This window comes from Limanda limanda, chromosome 2, assembly GCF_963576545.1.
Source record: "Limanda limanda chromosome 2, fLimLim1.1, whole genome shotgun sequence".
NCBI lineage: Eukaryota > Metazoa > Chordata > Actinopteri > Pleuronectiformes > Pleuronectidae > Limanda > Limanda limanda.
In genome coordinates this window covers 9,074,035-9,091,833 of record NC_083637.1, presented here as the reverse complement: position 1 = coordinate 9,091,833, position 17,799 = coordinate 9,074,035, and the positions used below count along the sequence as shown (strand labels likewise).

General features: G+C 40.6%; 3 protein-coding genes across 3 annotated transcripts; all 3 read left to right on the top strand.

The window, feature by feature from the left end:
• Positions 1–307: 307 nt before the first annotated feature.
• Positions 308–2,542, top strand: lrata (lecithin retinol acyltransferase a). The gene is made up of 2 exons (XM_061092182.1): positions 308–896; positions 1,982–2,542. Exons 1-2 carry the CDS (start codon positions 318–320, stop codon positions 2,132–2,134), a joined length of 732 nt encoding a protein of 243 aa, XP_060948165.1. The 5' UTR covers positions 308–317; the 3' UTR covers positions 2,135–2,542.
• A 1,366-nt stretch (positions 2,543–3,908) lies between these two features.
• Positions 3,909–7,303, top strand: si:dkey-30k22.5 (lecithin retinol acyltransferase family protein). The gene is made up of 2 exons (XM_061094734.1): positions 3,909–4,397; positions 6,758–7,303. The coding sequence occupies exons 1-2, from the start codon at positions 3,909–3,911 to the stop codon at positions 6,911–6,913; spliced, it is 645 nt and encodes a 214-aa protein (XP_060950717.1). The 3' UTR covers positions 6,914–7,303.
• Positions 7,304–14,035: 6,732 nt separating this feature from the next.
• npy2r (neuropeptide Y receptor Y2) lies at positions 14,036–15,146 on the top strand. Its single transcript, XM_061083373.1, has one exon. It carries the CDS (start codon positions 14,052–14,054, stop codon positions 15,144–15,146), a length of 1,095 nt encoding a protein of 364 aa, XP_060939356.1. The 5' UTR covers positions 14,036–14,051.
• Positions 15,147–17,799: the final 2,653 nt, after the last annotated feature.

The following is a 17,799-nucleotide window of genomic DNA, read 5'->3' as shown; positions in this document are numbered from 1 at the left end:
GGTCTTTACAGATGTGTCATAGAAGGACAAGTCTCTTTTGGGTTGTTTTGAGGAGGATAGACACCATCAGAGGGAAGTTTTCTCTCATGACTTATATTTCATCTTTAAGGATTAGAAATGAATCCCGTGCTTCACAGCTAATTCCCCTCCTCTCTGCTGCTGCGTGAGCACAAAACAAGATTAACGTGGAGCTGCTGCACATTCGTGAAAAAGGAGAAGGCGCAAGTGCAAAAGGTCACTCGTGTCCTCTCGCCACCGTGGATAAAAAGCTCGCTCCACCCGCGCCTTCGCAGACATTCCACTGTTACGCGCCCACGATGCTGCAGCTGCTGACCTTCCTGGTGGAGAAGCTCTCCCTCCTCTCCAACTTCAGACTGTTCGAGTGCAGCTGGTTGGACGCAGAGAAGCAGGATGAGCAGAAGGAGCAGAAGGAGCAGAAGGAGCAGAAGGAGCAGAAGGAGCGTCCTGCGCAGCGCGGTGGCCCCCCGCGGAGAGGAGACCTGCTCGAGGTTCCCAGGACCCTCTTCACCCACTTCGGTATCTACCTGGGGGACAACAAGGTGGCTCACATGATCCCAGACATCCTCCCTGTGTTGACCACCGACCAGAGGCTCATCGGATCCGTCATCTCCAACAAGAGGCTCATCCTCGGCTGCATGTACAAGTGTGCCACGGTGCGTGTGGATACCCTGGAGGACTTTGCGTATGGCTGCAGCAGCATCCTGGTGAACCGCCCGGATAAGACCATGAAGAAGCCGGCGTTCCCCAACGAAGAGGTGGCCAAGAGGGCAGAGAAACATGTGGGATCGATCCCCTACAGCCTGCTGTGGAATAACTGTGAACACTTTGTGACCTTCTGCAGATATGGACATGCAGCGAGCAGGCAGACTGAGAAGGTAAAGCTCCACAGCAGAATTAAACAACTAAGCATAGAAACCATGTAGAAACAAATCTAATCTCACTTGTTTTTGTCAACAGTGCCGGATTAATGTGTTTGACCACACGGGCTAAAATTTGTGGTCAGGGCCCCTTTACTCCCCCCCTTGGGAGTAAAAGGACATGAACTTAAGATTGAAGAATTGTGACCCTAACCTGAAACACATGTGAACAAAAGCCCCCACCCTGAAGCAATGCACTTCTCACAGCCACCATCAAGTCCTGAGCATGTGTTTGATATTGATTCGATAATGGGGTTGTATCATCTTAAGCTACTAAACTTACATTTGACAAATAAAACTTGTACTAAGGTACATATTGATTGATTGGAGTCAGGGTCTAGGTTATACATAAAGCACCATGGTGGGGCTCACTCTTAACCATGGTGCTTTATGTATAACCTAGAAAAATCATTTAATCATATTTAAGTATATACACAAAATGCCCCAAAAAGCACATTAACAGAAAAAATAAGTAAAGACAATACCTCACGTCCTGTCCATGCACGGAGAAAGTAAATCTCATAAATCTCAAATGTGGATAAAACATTAATAAGATATTATAAAAAAACAACAACAAAGAACCAAAACTACTTGGTTCCAGGCCTCTGTCACTTAGTTTGAACACAGATCCTGATTTGTTGCCTCTCTAGATGTCGGTTGAAAAATGACACCAAACTCATTGTGTAATAAAAAAATGTGTTATTGTTTTATTGTTAGCAGATGCAGACTTAAACACCACATCTGCTGGAAACCCGGTTTACCCAGAGTTCATGCTCTCGTCCACTTAACTGGCGCACATTCCAAAACCAAGGTGGAAATCTAAATTCAGCAAACCACACAGAGTGAACTGGCCGTAACCTCGAAAACTGATTTACAGCTGCAGTTAAACCGTTGGACGCATGCTTGAAGATTTTTTTTACACTTTCCATGTGACGACTGAGTGGAAACTTTTCCTGCAGCTAGAACCTAATCAAACGTGATCCAATAATCCATCAAACATGTGAAGTAACTGAATTTTCTCTCTTCTTTCTTTCTCCCTTTAGTTCTGCGAGTGTCTGAAATCGATCATCAGAGACCAGCGCAGCGTCTTCGCCTCGGGGCTGCTGGGAATGATCTCCATTGTGTGTTTTGGCATGGCGGCTTCAACTACATTACCCACAATTCTCATCCCCTTCACGCTGTGGATGGCTGGTTAGAGGGGCCCAGCACACGGGGACAAACTGAACTGAACTTTCACTTGGCAAAGAAAGGACCGGACCCCTCTTCCAGACTCTTGTCATCTGTTGTTCAAAGTCTGCTTCACAACACCTTAATTTTACTCAGTAGAATGTTGGATGTGACTGTGCATTGATTTCGTCCTTTATGCCTTATACTTAAAAAGTGTGGTCAAATGCATGAAATCTTTGGTATAAGATTAAATTTAGTGATTCGTGTTTGTGCATTTTTTAACATTTGAATCACGACAGAAGAGGATATAAAGAGGTACATGTAGCACTCTCAGAGTATCGTAATGTACTGTGTATATACAGCAGCTTTTTTTATCGCATTGTACTTAATATAAACCTGTAAATATGACAAATGTTTAATAAACCATTTATTTTTTATTTGTGTGTCTTGTGTGAGCATGAGCCTTCATATATCTGCACTAACATGACCGTGGAAGCAGAGCTCTGATGAACCTGAACTAAGAGCGCTCTCTAATTCGCTCTAATTTGCCATGTTAAAGGAAGTGCAAATATAATTGTTAACTACCTTTGCAGCATCTCTCTCCCCATTTCATGCCTATTATTTAATTTAGTGTAAGATGAATAAAGATGAACAGACATAACTACGATGTTACAGCCTACATTTATCAATCGTCTATTGAAGACAATAAAGCTGATTAATGTCGGCTGTAACGTTGAAGTTATCTCAGTACAGCCTGGCTTTTTTTATGATTTTGCTTTGATCTGTGTGATGAAATGTTAATATAATGTATACAAAATTATGAAATGAAGTACAATAACAAAATATATAATAGGCAACTTACAGTGTAGAAAAACAAACGAAAAACAAAACAATTAACATAGATTGACATAGATCCAGTTAATTAAAGTGAAATGCTCCAAAAATATTGGAATGATAATATTAATATTAATAATAACAATAATATGTATCTTTATATACTCAAATATTTGATGGGTTCTTCCTTGTGTCATGTCCCACCTGTGATCAAAATGTCATGGAAATCGCTTCAGTCTTTTTTGAGGAATCTTGCAGACAAACTAATAAACAAAATGAAAACATAACATTCATGATGGAGGTGAAAATAATATCAAATGGTCTATTTGGTTATTGGCTGAGCTGTGTAAGTGGTTTGGGGTAAAATCACCTAAAACACAGTGTAGATACTATACACTGTAAAAATGCTGAGAAATAATCTGATGACTGAAGCAGTCTTATTTCCATGTTGCTACAAATCTATACCTGTAAATAGAAAACTTGACAATCCACATCTAATTGTGTTTCTATCACTTTATGACATTTATAATTCTTTTATGGGTTCAGACTGTGTGAAATATGATGTCCTACTTTTGCTGTAGGTAAATTTACAATCTTTCACTTTCACCATTCTTCTAAATTCTTCTTATCCAGGAAAGTGCTGAATAATGATGAGTCAAATTGGAGCCAAGACTAATCCATGAATAAAAGGCTGTTTTATTTGTGATGGCTCAATATCTGCGACCTTTGTTAAATGAGGATTTAACTTTCAGCCTTCTTAACAAGGACCCTTGACCTGAATACGCCACACACAAGGCCCGGGTTTCAAAATCCCACCACACAGAAGAGTGATTAGCGAAAGCTCCTTTATTTCTGTCAAAATCAACCTGCAGCGTTGACCAATGTTTAATCCTACTAACCACGATGGCTCCTCCTTGCTCCGAAGTAAATAAAATGCTCATGTGTAGCTCTTTGACGCACTCTGCCACCATGTTTCTCTTCCAGCTGCTCAACTTCTTCTTCGTGGCGCCCCAAAAGGAGGAGGAGGACTCTAAGTATGACTTGTCCCTCTACAAGTGCGGTGACCTTTTGGAGGTCCCCAGGACGTTATTCACACATTTCGGTATCTACCTGGGCGACAACCGCGTGGCTCATCTCATCCCGGACTTCCTGCCCGTGATTACCCGGAATAAATCGGCGATTGCCAAGATGGTGACGAACAACCGGCTGCTGCTCGGGGTTCTCACCAAGGTGGCGAGCGTCAGAGTGGACTCTGTGGTTGATTTCGCCTACGGCTCGGAGATCCTCATCAACCACATGGACAAAGTGTGCAGCCAGCCGCCGCTAGATGGGGACGAAGTGGTTCGGAGGGCGGAGAAACTCTTGGGCTCGGTCAACTACAGCTTACTGTGGTACAACTGTGAACACTACGTCATGTACTGCAGATACGGGATGGCCATCAGCTACCAGACGTACCAGGTACTTCTCCAGTCAGTAGAGATTCAATGATTGTGACATATAAAGACACATAGAGTTCATGCAAGGTTACGAGAATAGAGATTAAAAGAAATAAAGGACGACAAACTCTAAACACAATATATGATTCATGCAAGGCTACACTTATATGTCAAAAGGAAATATACCCATTCGGAAAGAATTAGTCAATTTAAAGAAACGATTTCAACTACGTTTGAATTAATTTAGAAACTTTAGGGAATAACTGTAAAATACAGGATTCATAGATTTTGTTGCACACCCCTCACACTGAAATCATGTTGGAGATGATTTGCTTTACAGCATGTGTAAATAAGATAAATGCTAAATGGTCTGTATTTGCTGATCTAGTTTTTGTGACCAGTACAGTTTTTGCCGTTCACCCATACACACCCATTCATATTGTGCATCAGCATTTCTCTACCATATATTACTGACACCCTACCGGTGCAGCTGGAGGGAAACAGGGAACGACCCCCGAACCTTCTGGTTGGTGGACGACCCGCTCTACCTCCTCCTGAGCCTTAGCTGACCCCAGACTGTCTGAAATGAGAGGATTGATTCCAACTACCAATAACTATTTTTATTGTATAGAAAGGCCTGTGAGTGTTGGGTTATGAGACAAATCAATTCCAATAAATAAATATCAATGGTTCCTGCTCCAGTCCAATTATTCTGCTGCTCGGTTCTTACAATTTTGTTCGGTGTGTTGAAATGAACGTTACTGAGGAACCTGGCTGAAGCTGTGATGTTGAAGGTTGTGACAGGTTCTATGAAATATGTGCAATGCATTCAGAACTTGATTTCTGCAGTTTCTCAGTAGGTAGAGGTTGTATCTATCCTCTGTAGTTATCTCTGTCAGCCCTGTCACACACTGACGACCTGTACCGGCTTTACCTGCACTTGTGTACTCTTGCCAAACATTTGCTGGGATTGTGTTGGTCAGGGGTTAGAGTTAATAAATAAAAGAATAAACAGTAAATCTTTTAAAAAAAGACCAGGAATGGGTTTCGAAATATTCCTAATTAAAACTATTTATGTCCTGGTTGAACAGCTTGTCAAAATCTACTTTCTTTAGAGCAGTGAGTACCAGGGTTATTTGGAAAAGCTGATTTTCTTTTCTTTTTTTAATTCACATTAATCTTTAATTCCTCCCAGCATTTCTGTTTGTATGCCAGAGAATGTTGCAATACAAAGGGCACGTCTGATCACACGTGCAGCCTGTGAAATAGCTTTGGTTATTATGTAAGGGATTTAGACAGAGACAGTTTGCCTGTAATACTCTGTGTAATGGTAATGTGCTTATGATGGTGTGTGACTGAGGAAAAACACCGTCATGCTGACATTTGGACTCATGAGGATATTTTCACAGCAGACGACTGCTTGCTTTTCAGTCCACTGAGGTGAAACTTTACTCAGCAGGCGAGTGGCTCCATCTAGAGTTTCATTGTGCACATATTTCTGTTTCCCTGCCGGTAATGAGGACCTGGATTTCTCTCTCACTGACGGACTCATTTGTGATTTAAAAAAACAGCAGGTTGGACATCTGTAACTTTCTGTTCTACAACAAAGAACAATAATTCAATTTTTTTTAATAATACTAATTCTTCTACAGCACTTATTTTAAACAAGGTCCTTAACTAAATACATTGAAATAAAACAACATAGAACAAAACAAGACAAAATGAGGCCATAAGACTTTTAAACTCCTCTTAACTGCAATAACTCAACCTAACCAGCACCCTGGAATATTTGCATATTTGCACCAGCACCATAATAAGCATATTTGAAGATTTGCACTCCTGCACAAATTGAACATTCATCTGTAAAGATATATATTTAGATGTATATATTTTATTTTCTATTTAAAATTTTTGATATTCTATTTCATTGTTATTCTATTTTATTCTTTTTTATTCTATTTTATACTATTTCTATTTTTATTTTATTTTTTTTGGGTTGAAATTACTGAGCATTGCTTAAAGAGAGTATGTGACCCAAGCATTTCATTGACTGACTACTTCATGTTATCTCTGTTCATTTGACAATAAAAAACTCTTGAACTCTTGAACTCTTGAATAGGAAAGGTAACATGAAACAATACCAAATACGAATAACATCATTTGAAATGAGCAAAAATCCGACATTAAAAGTATTTCCTATAAAAATATGTTTAAGGTTTAAAAACAGATAAAGTGCTGACAAGTCTAATCTCTAGTTGCCTGACCACCAGCCTTAACTTAGCCTTAACTATCTATCTTCTCTGAATGTTTAACTGTTTAATTGGATTTGATTTGTTTGAACGATGCTTTGATTGATTGATCATCCTTTATCTTTTCCCTCAGTTCTGCACAACAGTGAGGAAGATCGTGTGCAGCAGGATGAGCTCCTACCTGACTGCTGTGTGCGGAGCCGCCCTCGTCCTCTACCTGGGCTGCGTGACGCCGCTGACGGTTCTACCGACGCTGCTCGTCTCCTTCACCATCTGGATGGCGGCCTAAAGGCCTCGCCAGTAAAGACTCTATCCTAACTCACCAGTGGATGGTGAATTGAGGTCCTGTGGTTTGACTTTATTTGGACGGTTGTAGATTATTTTATACATGTTTTATATAGATAGAATTAGCTTTTTATGCTTTTTTTAAGAGTAGCAGCACAGGAAATCTTTAGAGACATTAAAAAGAAGAAACTGACCCATGATATAAACTTTAGCAATGATATATACGTGATGTTTCGAGCAAAGCGCATGCAGGAATATCACAGTGGACATTGTTCTACATTTTAAGATCATTAAAAAGAAATTTGTCAGTGTGATACATTCCCATCGTGCTCTATCCTAAAGGCTGGCTTGGACAAAGTGCAATAACCTTCTTATGTAATAGTACTTTGATAGATTAAATGTGTTTTCCTCTGTACATTAAACATGTATTTCTACCTGTGTACAGTTGTCGTTGTTTCTTACATTTATTTTCATATTTTCCCTGCTCCCATCAAAGTTAATAATATCTTCTGTGCTGCCAAATGGAAAAACCGCATAGCTCCAAGGGACAAACTGAGTAATACAGGCCTGGGAAAAAATAAGCACTGATAATGATTTAATGAAGAGTTAAATGTTTTGCTCTTTTCTGCTGAGAATGTGGTCAACTTCCCGTCATTGTTCAAAGAGAATAAGATGTATGCAAAGTTCCTTAAATGTCCTTTTAGCTTTTCCCCAGAGAATGTCGAGGCAGGAAAAGAAAATGGTCCCGGGAAGAAATGACTCAATACTCATGAAATTCAGATTAATGAATAATGAATTATTTTAAGCATAAGGGTCAGAGTGATGAATCATTGAGGCATCTTCTGCCCAAAGGGAAGACGCTCTGAATGGCTTCATGCCCCAGAGGAGACATGGAGTATTTATTTAACTTAATAAACATTTATCATAGTTTAATGCTGATTGTAGATCCGCCTGCTAAAATATTAGGTTTATTTAACTCCATAAAAGGGATGAAATTGACTTCAAGAATGATTTATGGGCAAACAAGTGCAAAGGAGGAAAAAAATCCTTGAGAGGTGACACAGATATTTCACTTCACACTTGTTCACACACACACACACACTATCTGTATGTCAACTTTCAAAAGATTAAATTTTAGAATATGTAAGTGTTCAGGATTCATAGAAAAAACAATTAGTTAACATGGTGCATAAAAGCAAAACCATTAATGCAGATTGTGAGATGCCAGCCAAGCTTTCTGTAGCTGTTCACTGTTTGATTTACTGTAGGCCATGGTGACCAGTGGAGTCTGTGCTCTAAAATCATTATCTTATATTCTGGGCAGCCGAGAGGTCGATGATGTTGAAGATGATGTTGAAGGAAGAATTCTCTGCGGACCCAGAACCTGCCTGTACAGTACAAGTTTTATTACAAAGACGTTCACAGATCAGGACGGGTAGCTAGATACCCAGAGACACCACAGCCAATAGTGAAGTCTGTCTTTGCAGGAGTCAAGCCCACATTATCTAGAGAGGTTGCGACCCAAGGCAAAACAACGACCCAAATCCCGTGATTCAACAGGACATAACTGCATGTGTCTAAGCATGTAATGTAAATGAAATATTGTATTCATAAAGACATGCCTCATCTCTAATGACGATGTCCCATGTTCTATACTCATCCATTAACAGGTCAGGGATCATTCCCTAGAGGAGAGAACTAACTGAAAATACAAGGAGGAATTACAGAGAATCTTAAGATGAGGGCTGCATACTTAAACATGTGATTCTGGTTCATACCCAGGTTACAGGGATCTATTTAGCTGAATTTACCACATCATCAATCTTCCATAACATCCTCTGACCTCATCCCTCTATCTCTCTATCTCTCTATCTATCTATCTATCTATCTATCTATCTATCTATCTATCTATCTATCTATCTATCTATCTATCTATCTATCTATCTATCTATCTATCTATCTATCTATCTATCTATCTATCTATCTATCTATCTATCTATCTATCTATCTATCTATCTATCTATCTATCTATCTATCTATCTATCTATCTATCTATCTATCTATCTATCTATCTATCTATCTATCTATCTATCTATCTATCTATCTATCTATCTATCTATCTATCTATCTATCTATCTATCTATCTATCTATCTATCTATCTATCTATCTCTATCCATCTATCTATTAGGGAGGAGAGAGATAATGAGAGAGAGCGAGAAAAAGCAAGAAGATCCCAACGGACGAAATTGGACAGGATTTAGGTGGTTTGGATTCAAAGTTAATTATCAGTTGTGTCTGAAGTCATTGTGAAACAATAAAATCATAAACAAGACCACGATTTTTACTTTAAACTTTAACGAAGAGCTGTGATTAAATACGTTTAGTGATGCTGCATTCAGTACAAATGGAGATAAATATGTTACAATGAGATTTTACCAATGTATTCAGCCTCAACACAGTCGGCACCTGGTAAACAACACAATTAAAGAAAATGTAACACGGATACAAATGAGGAAGATTGATTCCGTACACGAAGTGGAATCCAGGTGCATGTGAAAAGGAAGGATGATGCATTTTTGTTATTTAACAGTAAATTTGCAGCAGCCATGACTGAGGGCGTATCATGATCAACTCATTGTGATTCATAAAAGACTCTGCTGTGTGTGTGTGTGTGTGTGTGTGTGTGTGTGTGTGTGTGTGTGTGTGTGTGTGTGCAGATGAACGGAGAAGAAAACATATTCCAAGAGGTGAAACCTGCTCGGCTGTTCACGAGAAGAAAACACCTCTATTTTCTCATTAGGTCTGAATAAATAAAATAAGTCAGCTGAGGCCAGATGGCATACTTTTTGTTCTTTCTTGGTCAATATTTTCATCTGAAATCTATTCAGCAGTGTTTGTGTAATCCTGCTGAAATACCAACGAACCCACCGATCAACCAAACCACCGACTGATGGACCAAGGAACTGACAGACAGACCATCCCACCGCAGGGGAACAAACATAACCACCTTGGTGTAGGTAATATAAGCCAATACTGTATGCGTGAAGAAAGTAATTATTTGATTTCTAATTGAAAACAAGCACCAATGCTTCATGTAGACTGTGTTGATGTAGGTCCTGATTTTTGCAAAATATCAACCAGAATGAAAACAATGGCCTTAATGTCATTAACTTCAGCTCAGGCCAAAAACTATAACAGCACAGCAACTATTACACGAAATGTAAAGAGAACTTCTTCTGGTTTAAAGGAGATATTTGATAATTGTTATGTTTTTCATACCTTTAGTGTGTTTTACAGGTTTTCTGTTAATGTAAATGTTATGCAGAGCTAAATAGCCCAAAGTCCACGATAAAGGGAGCTCCTCTCATGAGTGGTTCAGTTGGCCAATCAGAGCAGACTTTATGGGGAGGGGGGCCTTAAAAAGACAGGAGTTAAAACCAAGTGTTTCAGACAGAGGCTGAAAAGAAGAGCTGCAGCAATGGACAGAATGAGTGTAGTGAAGTGTTTACTGAACATTAGAATTTGTAAATAGTTTCAAATAATATTCAAATTCAAAACGATGAACCTGAATATGATAATAATGTGTCTCCTTTAAGCAGTTCACCTTCATGCTGGTAGTTGGAGGATGAATCATGACATGGAGCAGCGGTCGGCAGCATTGTAAAGAACAGGTGACATTTGTTCAATAATCTCATTTAATAGGCCAGGATGAAGTATCCCTGACATCAGGGTCCTGTGTAGCTCTGCATCTTAATGGTTGTGCTGCTCAGGATGATCAATGGGCCGCTGTACTCCACAGACACAGTGTGAGAGCCCTGAAGGATCCTGCAGGTATTCCGTTGGACTTCTGTCCCGTCACATATCTGTGGAGCATGATTCTGCTCAGACGGAGCCGATCGTTAATCAGTCACTGCTCTCCGCTGTCATGTTCAGTTACCAGCTCAGCAACATGATGTTGTTTAGTGCAGTGGAGAGAGACAAGCCATACGAAGGAGCTGAGACAATCTGTACTACGTAGGATCAATAAAGCATAGACGAGCAGATGAATTCGGCCTCATATACATTTCATCTTTTCAAAGACAGGGTAATGGTGCAAGGATGGAATAATTACAGCATGTATTTTTACTTATATTTTGTTCTGCATTTGTTACTAAGTTAGCAGGATTAGGCAAAGACCACTCAGTCAATTTCCAGAAGAGTGTGTGGAGGGGTGGGGCAAAACGCAAGAATGGAACTCAAAACATTTCGCAGTGGATCCAGTTTAATGGGCGGATCAAGGATTTCTTTTTCACCTTATTCAAAATGCATGTTCACGCTCTCTAAGCCCCCTCTATTATCAATATTGAAACCAAAGACTGTAATGACTTTACCTGAATGTGAAAGGAGTCACTCACAGATTTGGTTTTCTGTCACTTCTGATTTCAATCTCATTGGTTTCATTAACCAGATGTTTGGTTAGAACAGGCAGTTTGTTCTTTTTCTTTATTTGTTTATTAAGCTAAAAAGTTTTTTGCAACCACTCCCTCTGAGCTTTAGAATTCTTAAATGTGCTTATATCATTCTTGGCATCAACCGATATCCATTCCTCCACTGATTGGATTAAGATATAACAGCAAACTCTTTATAGTGTCTTGAGTTGTGCAGCCCGATCCATCACAGTGACAATAAAGTTACTTAACTGTGGCACGGTCCTGAATGGAAAACAGTTGGAAAGGAAGCAAAGTAAAAATGTTAAATTGTCTAGAGAACTGGGGATTGTAGAAAAGAGGAAAATGTCAGGTAAACATTTACTGTGGTTCCAGAGCTAAAACACAACTGGCTGGACATTCAAACAAGGTCATTACTTAAACTTCTAAATTTACAGAGATCCTCAAACTCATCTATTCAGCGTCTCCTGGTTTCTCTCAATACTTCCTCATCTGTGTAGTTTCACTTTGACACTAACTCACGTTCTAATGGCCACATGGTGTTTTGTTTTATACCAGTTAAAACCAACTTATGAAGTTCGAAGTGGGTCGTCTGCATCTTACCACACATTCAACTGTGATCTCTCACTGTCATTGAACACAACATGAAAGGTCTGGGTTATTAAACTGGGTGAAAGGTCATAATGGACAGCTTGGACTGAATTGTGATTGCTTATGTGTGTGTGTGTATCGGCAGGACCTTGATTTTGTGGCTCCGTCCTTCAATCGCTTCTTCACAGGCTCCAAATGACGTCATCATTCAAGAGGCTTCATTTCTGGATAGTGGGAGTGATAGTGAAGTCATAGTGATAGTGAAGTAATAGTGAAGTGATAGTGAAGACACGATTATTTTGGTCTATGTTTATCTCAGTAAAGTGGCAGTTTGCTTGAAATGCTTCAAGTCATCAGGGCTAAAGTGATGCTGTCGTGTTCAGGGACACATCTCTGCGTCATGTGATGGATGATGGATTGAAGGATGAATTGAAGGATGGATGGATGGATGGATGGATGGATGGCAGTGCGGACAAATCCATTTATGTTTGTATAGTCCACTGTTGGGAGCTTTAAATATTATAAACCTGCTTTGAGAACAGTTTGGTGAATGTCTTCAAATCGCTTCTAATTCCATTTCTATAGAAACCTTGGAATCACTCTGTTTGTTTTAACGAGAAAGATTCGTGACCCTTTGCAGAAACATGTCTCCTAAACCTTAAATAAAGCTTGTGGCTCCCTTTGCAGAGGGATTGGACTTTAAAAGCTCATTATCCAACATTAATTAACCTCAAGCTTAATATAATGGCTTGTGTTCTGATTCTACTTCTCACACTGTCTGTGTGCTATTTACCAATATCTCAATACAGATGCTGCCTCTGCATAACAAGCCTCTGCACCAGCTTTTTCATTCTGATTTACACAAATTGGCAGAAATATGACATTTGCCATTCGAGCAGGAGAAGGAGCTCGTTAAAACGACCCAGTGCAGAGCAAACAGGCGGCAGACATCACCTCAGTGTTTCCCGTCGTTGATGACTGGTGGACGTGTTTCCTCCCCCCCCAACCCCCCCTCATGTGGGGGTCTCTCACAGTCTCTCGGGGCCGGGGATGCGCGCTCGGTGCCAAACCGGCTGCAGCGCGCACTGGCTGATGCTGCGCGCTTTGCTTCTGATGGGAGAAGGTTGTCCCCTCGGTGTTGGAAGGAGTTCCATCGGGTTGTTTATCTGGATTTCCACAGAAACACGGAGGGTTGGACGTTTAAAAGAATCCGCAGGTTGAGGTGAGTGGAACAAAAAAAGGCTTGTTGATCTTTAATCTCTTCATCCAGACACTTGAAATGAGAGGTTGGCTGCTATTCCACGGTAGGTTTGCGTATGAGGTGATTTTATTACTTGTAATGTATTTTTTAATTTTTCACCAGACAGCTGCATTTCAACTTTCACTTTAAAAGCAATTTAACAACAATTAATAACAAGGGTATAGGAAAGTAGTGAAAATCCACCCTCAAACAAATGTGTATTGTGCCTTTTTGCAGTAGAAGTTAAAATCTACAAGCTCATCAGTTCCTTTATTGGCTGGAAACAGAGAATTGTAACTTGAATTCATCAAGTGACACTTAATTGAGCTTCTGACAGTGAGAGCTATCAGTAAATACTTCATTCTCTTTCTAAAATACAATTCTATTGTATTGTATTTTATTGTATTCAAATATACCGGCTGCTATGACAACTTAATTTCCCTTTGGGAATGAATAAAGTACTCTATCTATCTATCTATCTATCTATCTATCTATCTATCTATCTATCTATCTATCTATCTATCTATCTATCTATCTATCTATCTATCTATCTATCTATCTATCTATCTATCTATCTATCTATCTATCTATCTATCTATCTATCTATCTATCTATCTATCTATCTATCTATTCTCCGCTCCTGGGTCAGTGTCCTGAAGGCATCACCTGCAGCCTGTCTCTGTGATGCCCACTCTTCACATGTACAACTAACAGATTGGCTTTGCAATATGATTGTGCAATACAGTGCAACATGTGTAAATTAATTGAATATTGAATTTACGAGGCGTCAGTGGAGTTGTTTTTCTTTTCTTATTATTTTCTTTATTGCCCCTTAACTCAGAACTCTTTCCACAGAGAGACTTATGGGGACTGACTCTCAGCCATGGAGGCATCAGATCAACTGAACTCGACTCAAGGGGAAGATTCACCACTTGAAGTTAAATCTTCCAACTGCTGCTCGACCGCAGCCGCCGTGAATGATGTGAACTCCTTGCAGCTGGACGACAGCACCAAGCTGGTGGGAGTCCAAGTGGTTCTCATCCTCGCCTACAGCACCATCATCGTGTTCGGAGTCATTGGAAACTCCTTGGTGATTTACGTCGTCTACAAGTTCAGGAACCTTCGGACGGTGACCAATTTCTTCATCGTGAACTTGGCGGTGGCCGACCTGCTGGTCAACACGCTGTGCCTGCCCTTCACTCTCGTCAACACTCTGTACGGGGAGTGGAAGTTCGGCCACGTGCTGTGCTTCATGCTGCCCTGCGCCCAAGAAATGGCCGTGCACGTGTCCACCATCACCCTGAACATCATCGCCCTGGACCGCCACAGGAGCATCGTCTACCACACGGAGACCAAGATGTCCAGAGACATGTGCGCGCTGGTGATTGTCATGACTTGGACCGTCAGCGCCCTGCTGGCCAGTCCGCTCGCCATCTTCAGGGAGTACGGTACGATCTATCTGTGGCCCAACGAGTCTATTCAGGTGTGTATGGAGGAGTGGCCAGAAAGCAGCATGAACGGAACCATCTACAGTATATCAATGCTCCTGGGTCAATACGGCCTCCCTCTGGCCATTAACTCTGTGGCTTACATCCGCATCTGGAACAAACTGAAGAATCACACTGCTAGCGGGGGCCGGAATGACCGCCACCAGCGCAGGAAGAAGACCACCAAGATGCTGCTGACCATGGTGGCGGTCTTCGCCATCAGCTGGCTGCCCTTCCATGCGTTACAGCTGGCTGCCGACATCGACAGCAATGTGCTGTCCATGAAGGACTTCAAGCTGCTGTTCACCGTGTTCCACATCGTGGCCATGTGCTCCACGTTCGTCAATCCCATCCTGTACGGGTGGATGAACAACAATTACAGGTCGGCCTTCTCGTCCGTGTGCTACTGGCCCTTCGCCTCCAGTCGCTCCAAACGCAGAGACGCACGGAAGCAGGACTTCAGGGTTTGCACTCATCAAACCAACGTGTGAAGAAAGTCGCAGTGTCACTTCAGGCTCACTGATGTTCATTGATGGGAAGTCTAAGGATGGTGACTTGTGTACGGTTTGGGAGAAATGACTGAGAAAGTCTTCAAATTTTAAATTACTGAATTATCTTCACTACACTGAGGTGCAGTTCATAGCAGCTCTGATCCCAAACGTTAGTGCTCGTCTACTCAGGTATTTGTGTGTTAGACTCTGATGGACGTTCCTCTTTGTTGATGCAGTTCGTCTGTGTGCGCATGTGTCAGGAGGATCGTTGCTGATGTGTTCGATAATATGAATCTGAAAGATGACGCAGCATTTGAAACTGTTGTAGATGCTTTTATTGAGATGCCGTGAAGATTATTAAGGTGAGGATTGATCAACATAGAAATCAGATTTGAGGCAAAGAAGTTAAATTGTGAAAATACACGTAGGAAGTTATGTTTTCACCTCTTTTCATTCTTTTCATTTGTTTGTTCATCAGCAGGATTAATGCAAAAATTACTGAAATTAAACTAAATCTAAAAGAAAACTTGGTGGATGGATTTAACACAAACTTTCTTTAACTTTGTTAGATACGTTTTTTTGACATTCCAGATTAATTGAAAAAAAAATCAATCCATGTATAGATGCAGCCTTATAATAAACGTACTGGTACCTGTTTGTTTGGTACATTATCTTACATCGAATGACGTAAAAACGTCAAAATGTACTTATCCGAAAAGCACTGTCCCAGGTTTGATCTGACAAAACTGTGTAATTCAATCCCAACCCCAATGGGATCCCTTAGCAAAAGAGAAATTAGATTTATTTGGCTTGATTAATGTTAATATTTGTCTTCTCTAGCATCTTGTCTCCTCCGGCTCCAGTGCATGGTTTTTAAACGAGGGGGGTCCTGAGGCAGGGAGCTGCAGACCTGCGGGGGTGTGTGTTTGTGTTGATATCCAGTGGGATCTACTCATCCAGCGAGTGTTACATCATTCAGATGTGTGGCTTATAGAACATGTGCTCTATATATGATAACAGCACACATGTTGTCAGCCTGGTTGCACTTAGTTCTGTGGGACCTGTTTTTGTGTAATCCTGCAGATAAACAAACAAATGGACAGAGGTGGAAACCTAGAGGCTGACGTGTTGGTGGTCACTTTTACTGCATGATAAAATATACAAACAAGATAACAAAATAAATGTGAATTCATGATGTGAATATGGGGGACGTGCAGATTCTTCTTGTGTGTTTTCATTATTCTTATTTATGTATCAGACAGTTCCTTCCCTCCCACTCCCCTCCACCCTCTCGTCTTTGTTCACAGCGAGCGTCCTAATTACCACTGTTTGCTTTCACAATGATTGCACCGGTGCAGGGGTTCTGAAGGGCCCTTCCTGTTGACCGGCTCCTCGCTGATTCCCTCTGCGTGAGCGTGAGGACCTGGGGCACCGGGATATTAGCTCCATTTTTAGTAAAGCCATTCACGGGGTCAATCAATAAGTGCTTCTTTAACCGTCTGATGTTATCGAGCGACCGCGGCTGTCACAAACCGTGCTCTCAGGAGGATACTTGCTAATCGAGTCAAATGAACAATAGTTTGCAAACTAATTGAATTCATCCTGGTTTACGGATGGTCCCGTCTTTTGTTTTTTTTTCATATAGAGAAAGACTTTCTCTGGACTCTCGTTCTATTCGGGAAGAAGTCATATTTGATTTACGACATCTCGTCCGTGGAGAGAAAATCGATTTTGGCCACTTACTTCTATCTTGCTTGTGAAATAATTAAGTGCTGGAATTGAAACAGTGAGGCAGCATATTCAGTCAGTGGTTCACATAAAGAACACTGCGCCTCTTCAATCAATCGTGCATCATGGTTTTCTGTTGTCATTGATTCACTGTGGTCCATTTAATCTGGATGCAGTTACTATAAAATATATTTATTAGGATGCACTCTGAAAGAGAAGACTCTGAAACCTTTACGGCCTTTAGCGTTTGGTTGATTAAAGCTATTTATTGGTTATTTTTGTAGATTAGATTAGAGTAGATCGTGACCTTTGTCCTTTTCTGATTTTGTCTGTTTTGATAAATCGTTTTTAGCGGTTTAGGAGAGTTTTGACTTCGTATATAAAGACGGACGACATGACTGCTCCTTTAAAGTGAAGCCAAAGCATCTGGATTGCCCCCTGGTGGCTGTCTGCAGTATAGGTCATAACTCCTGCCGCCTCCATGTTAGCAGACAGCACAACCAACCCTAAAGTAAAGGACACGTTCAATATTTTGAGCATTTTAGCTAGATACTGTATATGATGATCTATTTTATATGATGCATGTTCACATGTTAATTTTTCCAGTGAGTTAAAATAATGGATATTGCGTCTAAATGAGTCGGTCATCTTTCTATACAGGTTTTGAAAATCAATGCATGGAGAAGTGTATTGGTTGACGATGTTTGTTGATATAAGCAGGTTGACTTGATTTGATATTATTGTGACATCATCACATTTCATTAATGCAGTTTTCACAGATGTCTTTGGTCTCCAGTTCTCCACTTGTGGGACTGTGGGGAGTTTGTCTGTTTACATTTTAAAGGCAATTAATCAATAACCAATGTAATTGTTGTATTTAGCACTACAGTGATCAGCTGTACACACATATATATATATATATATA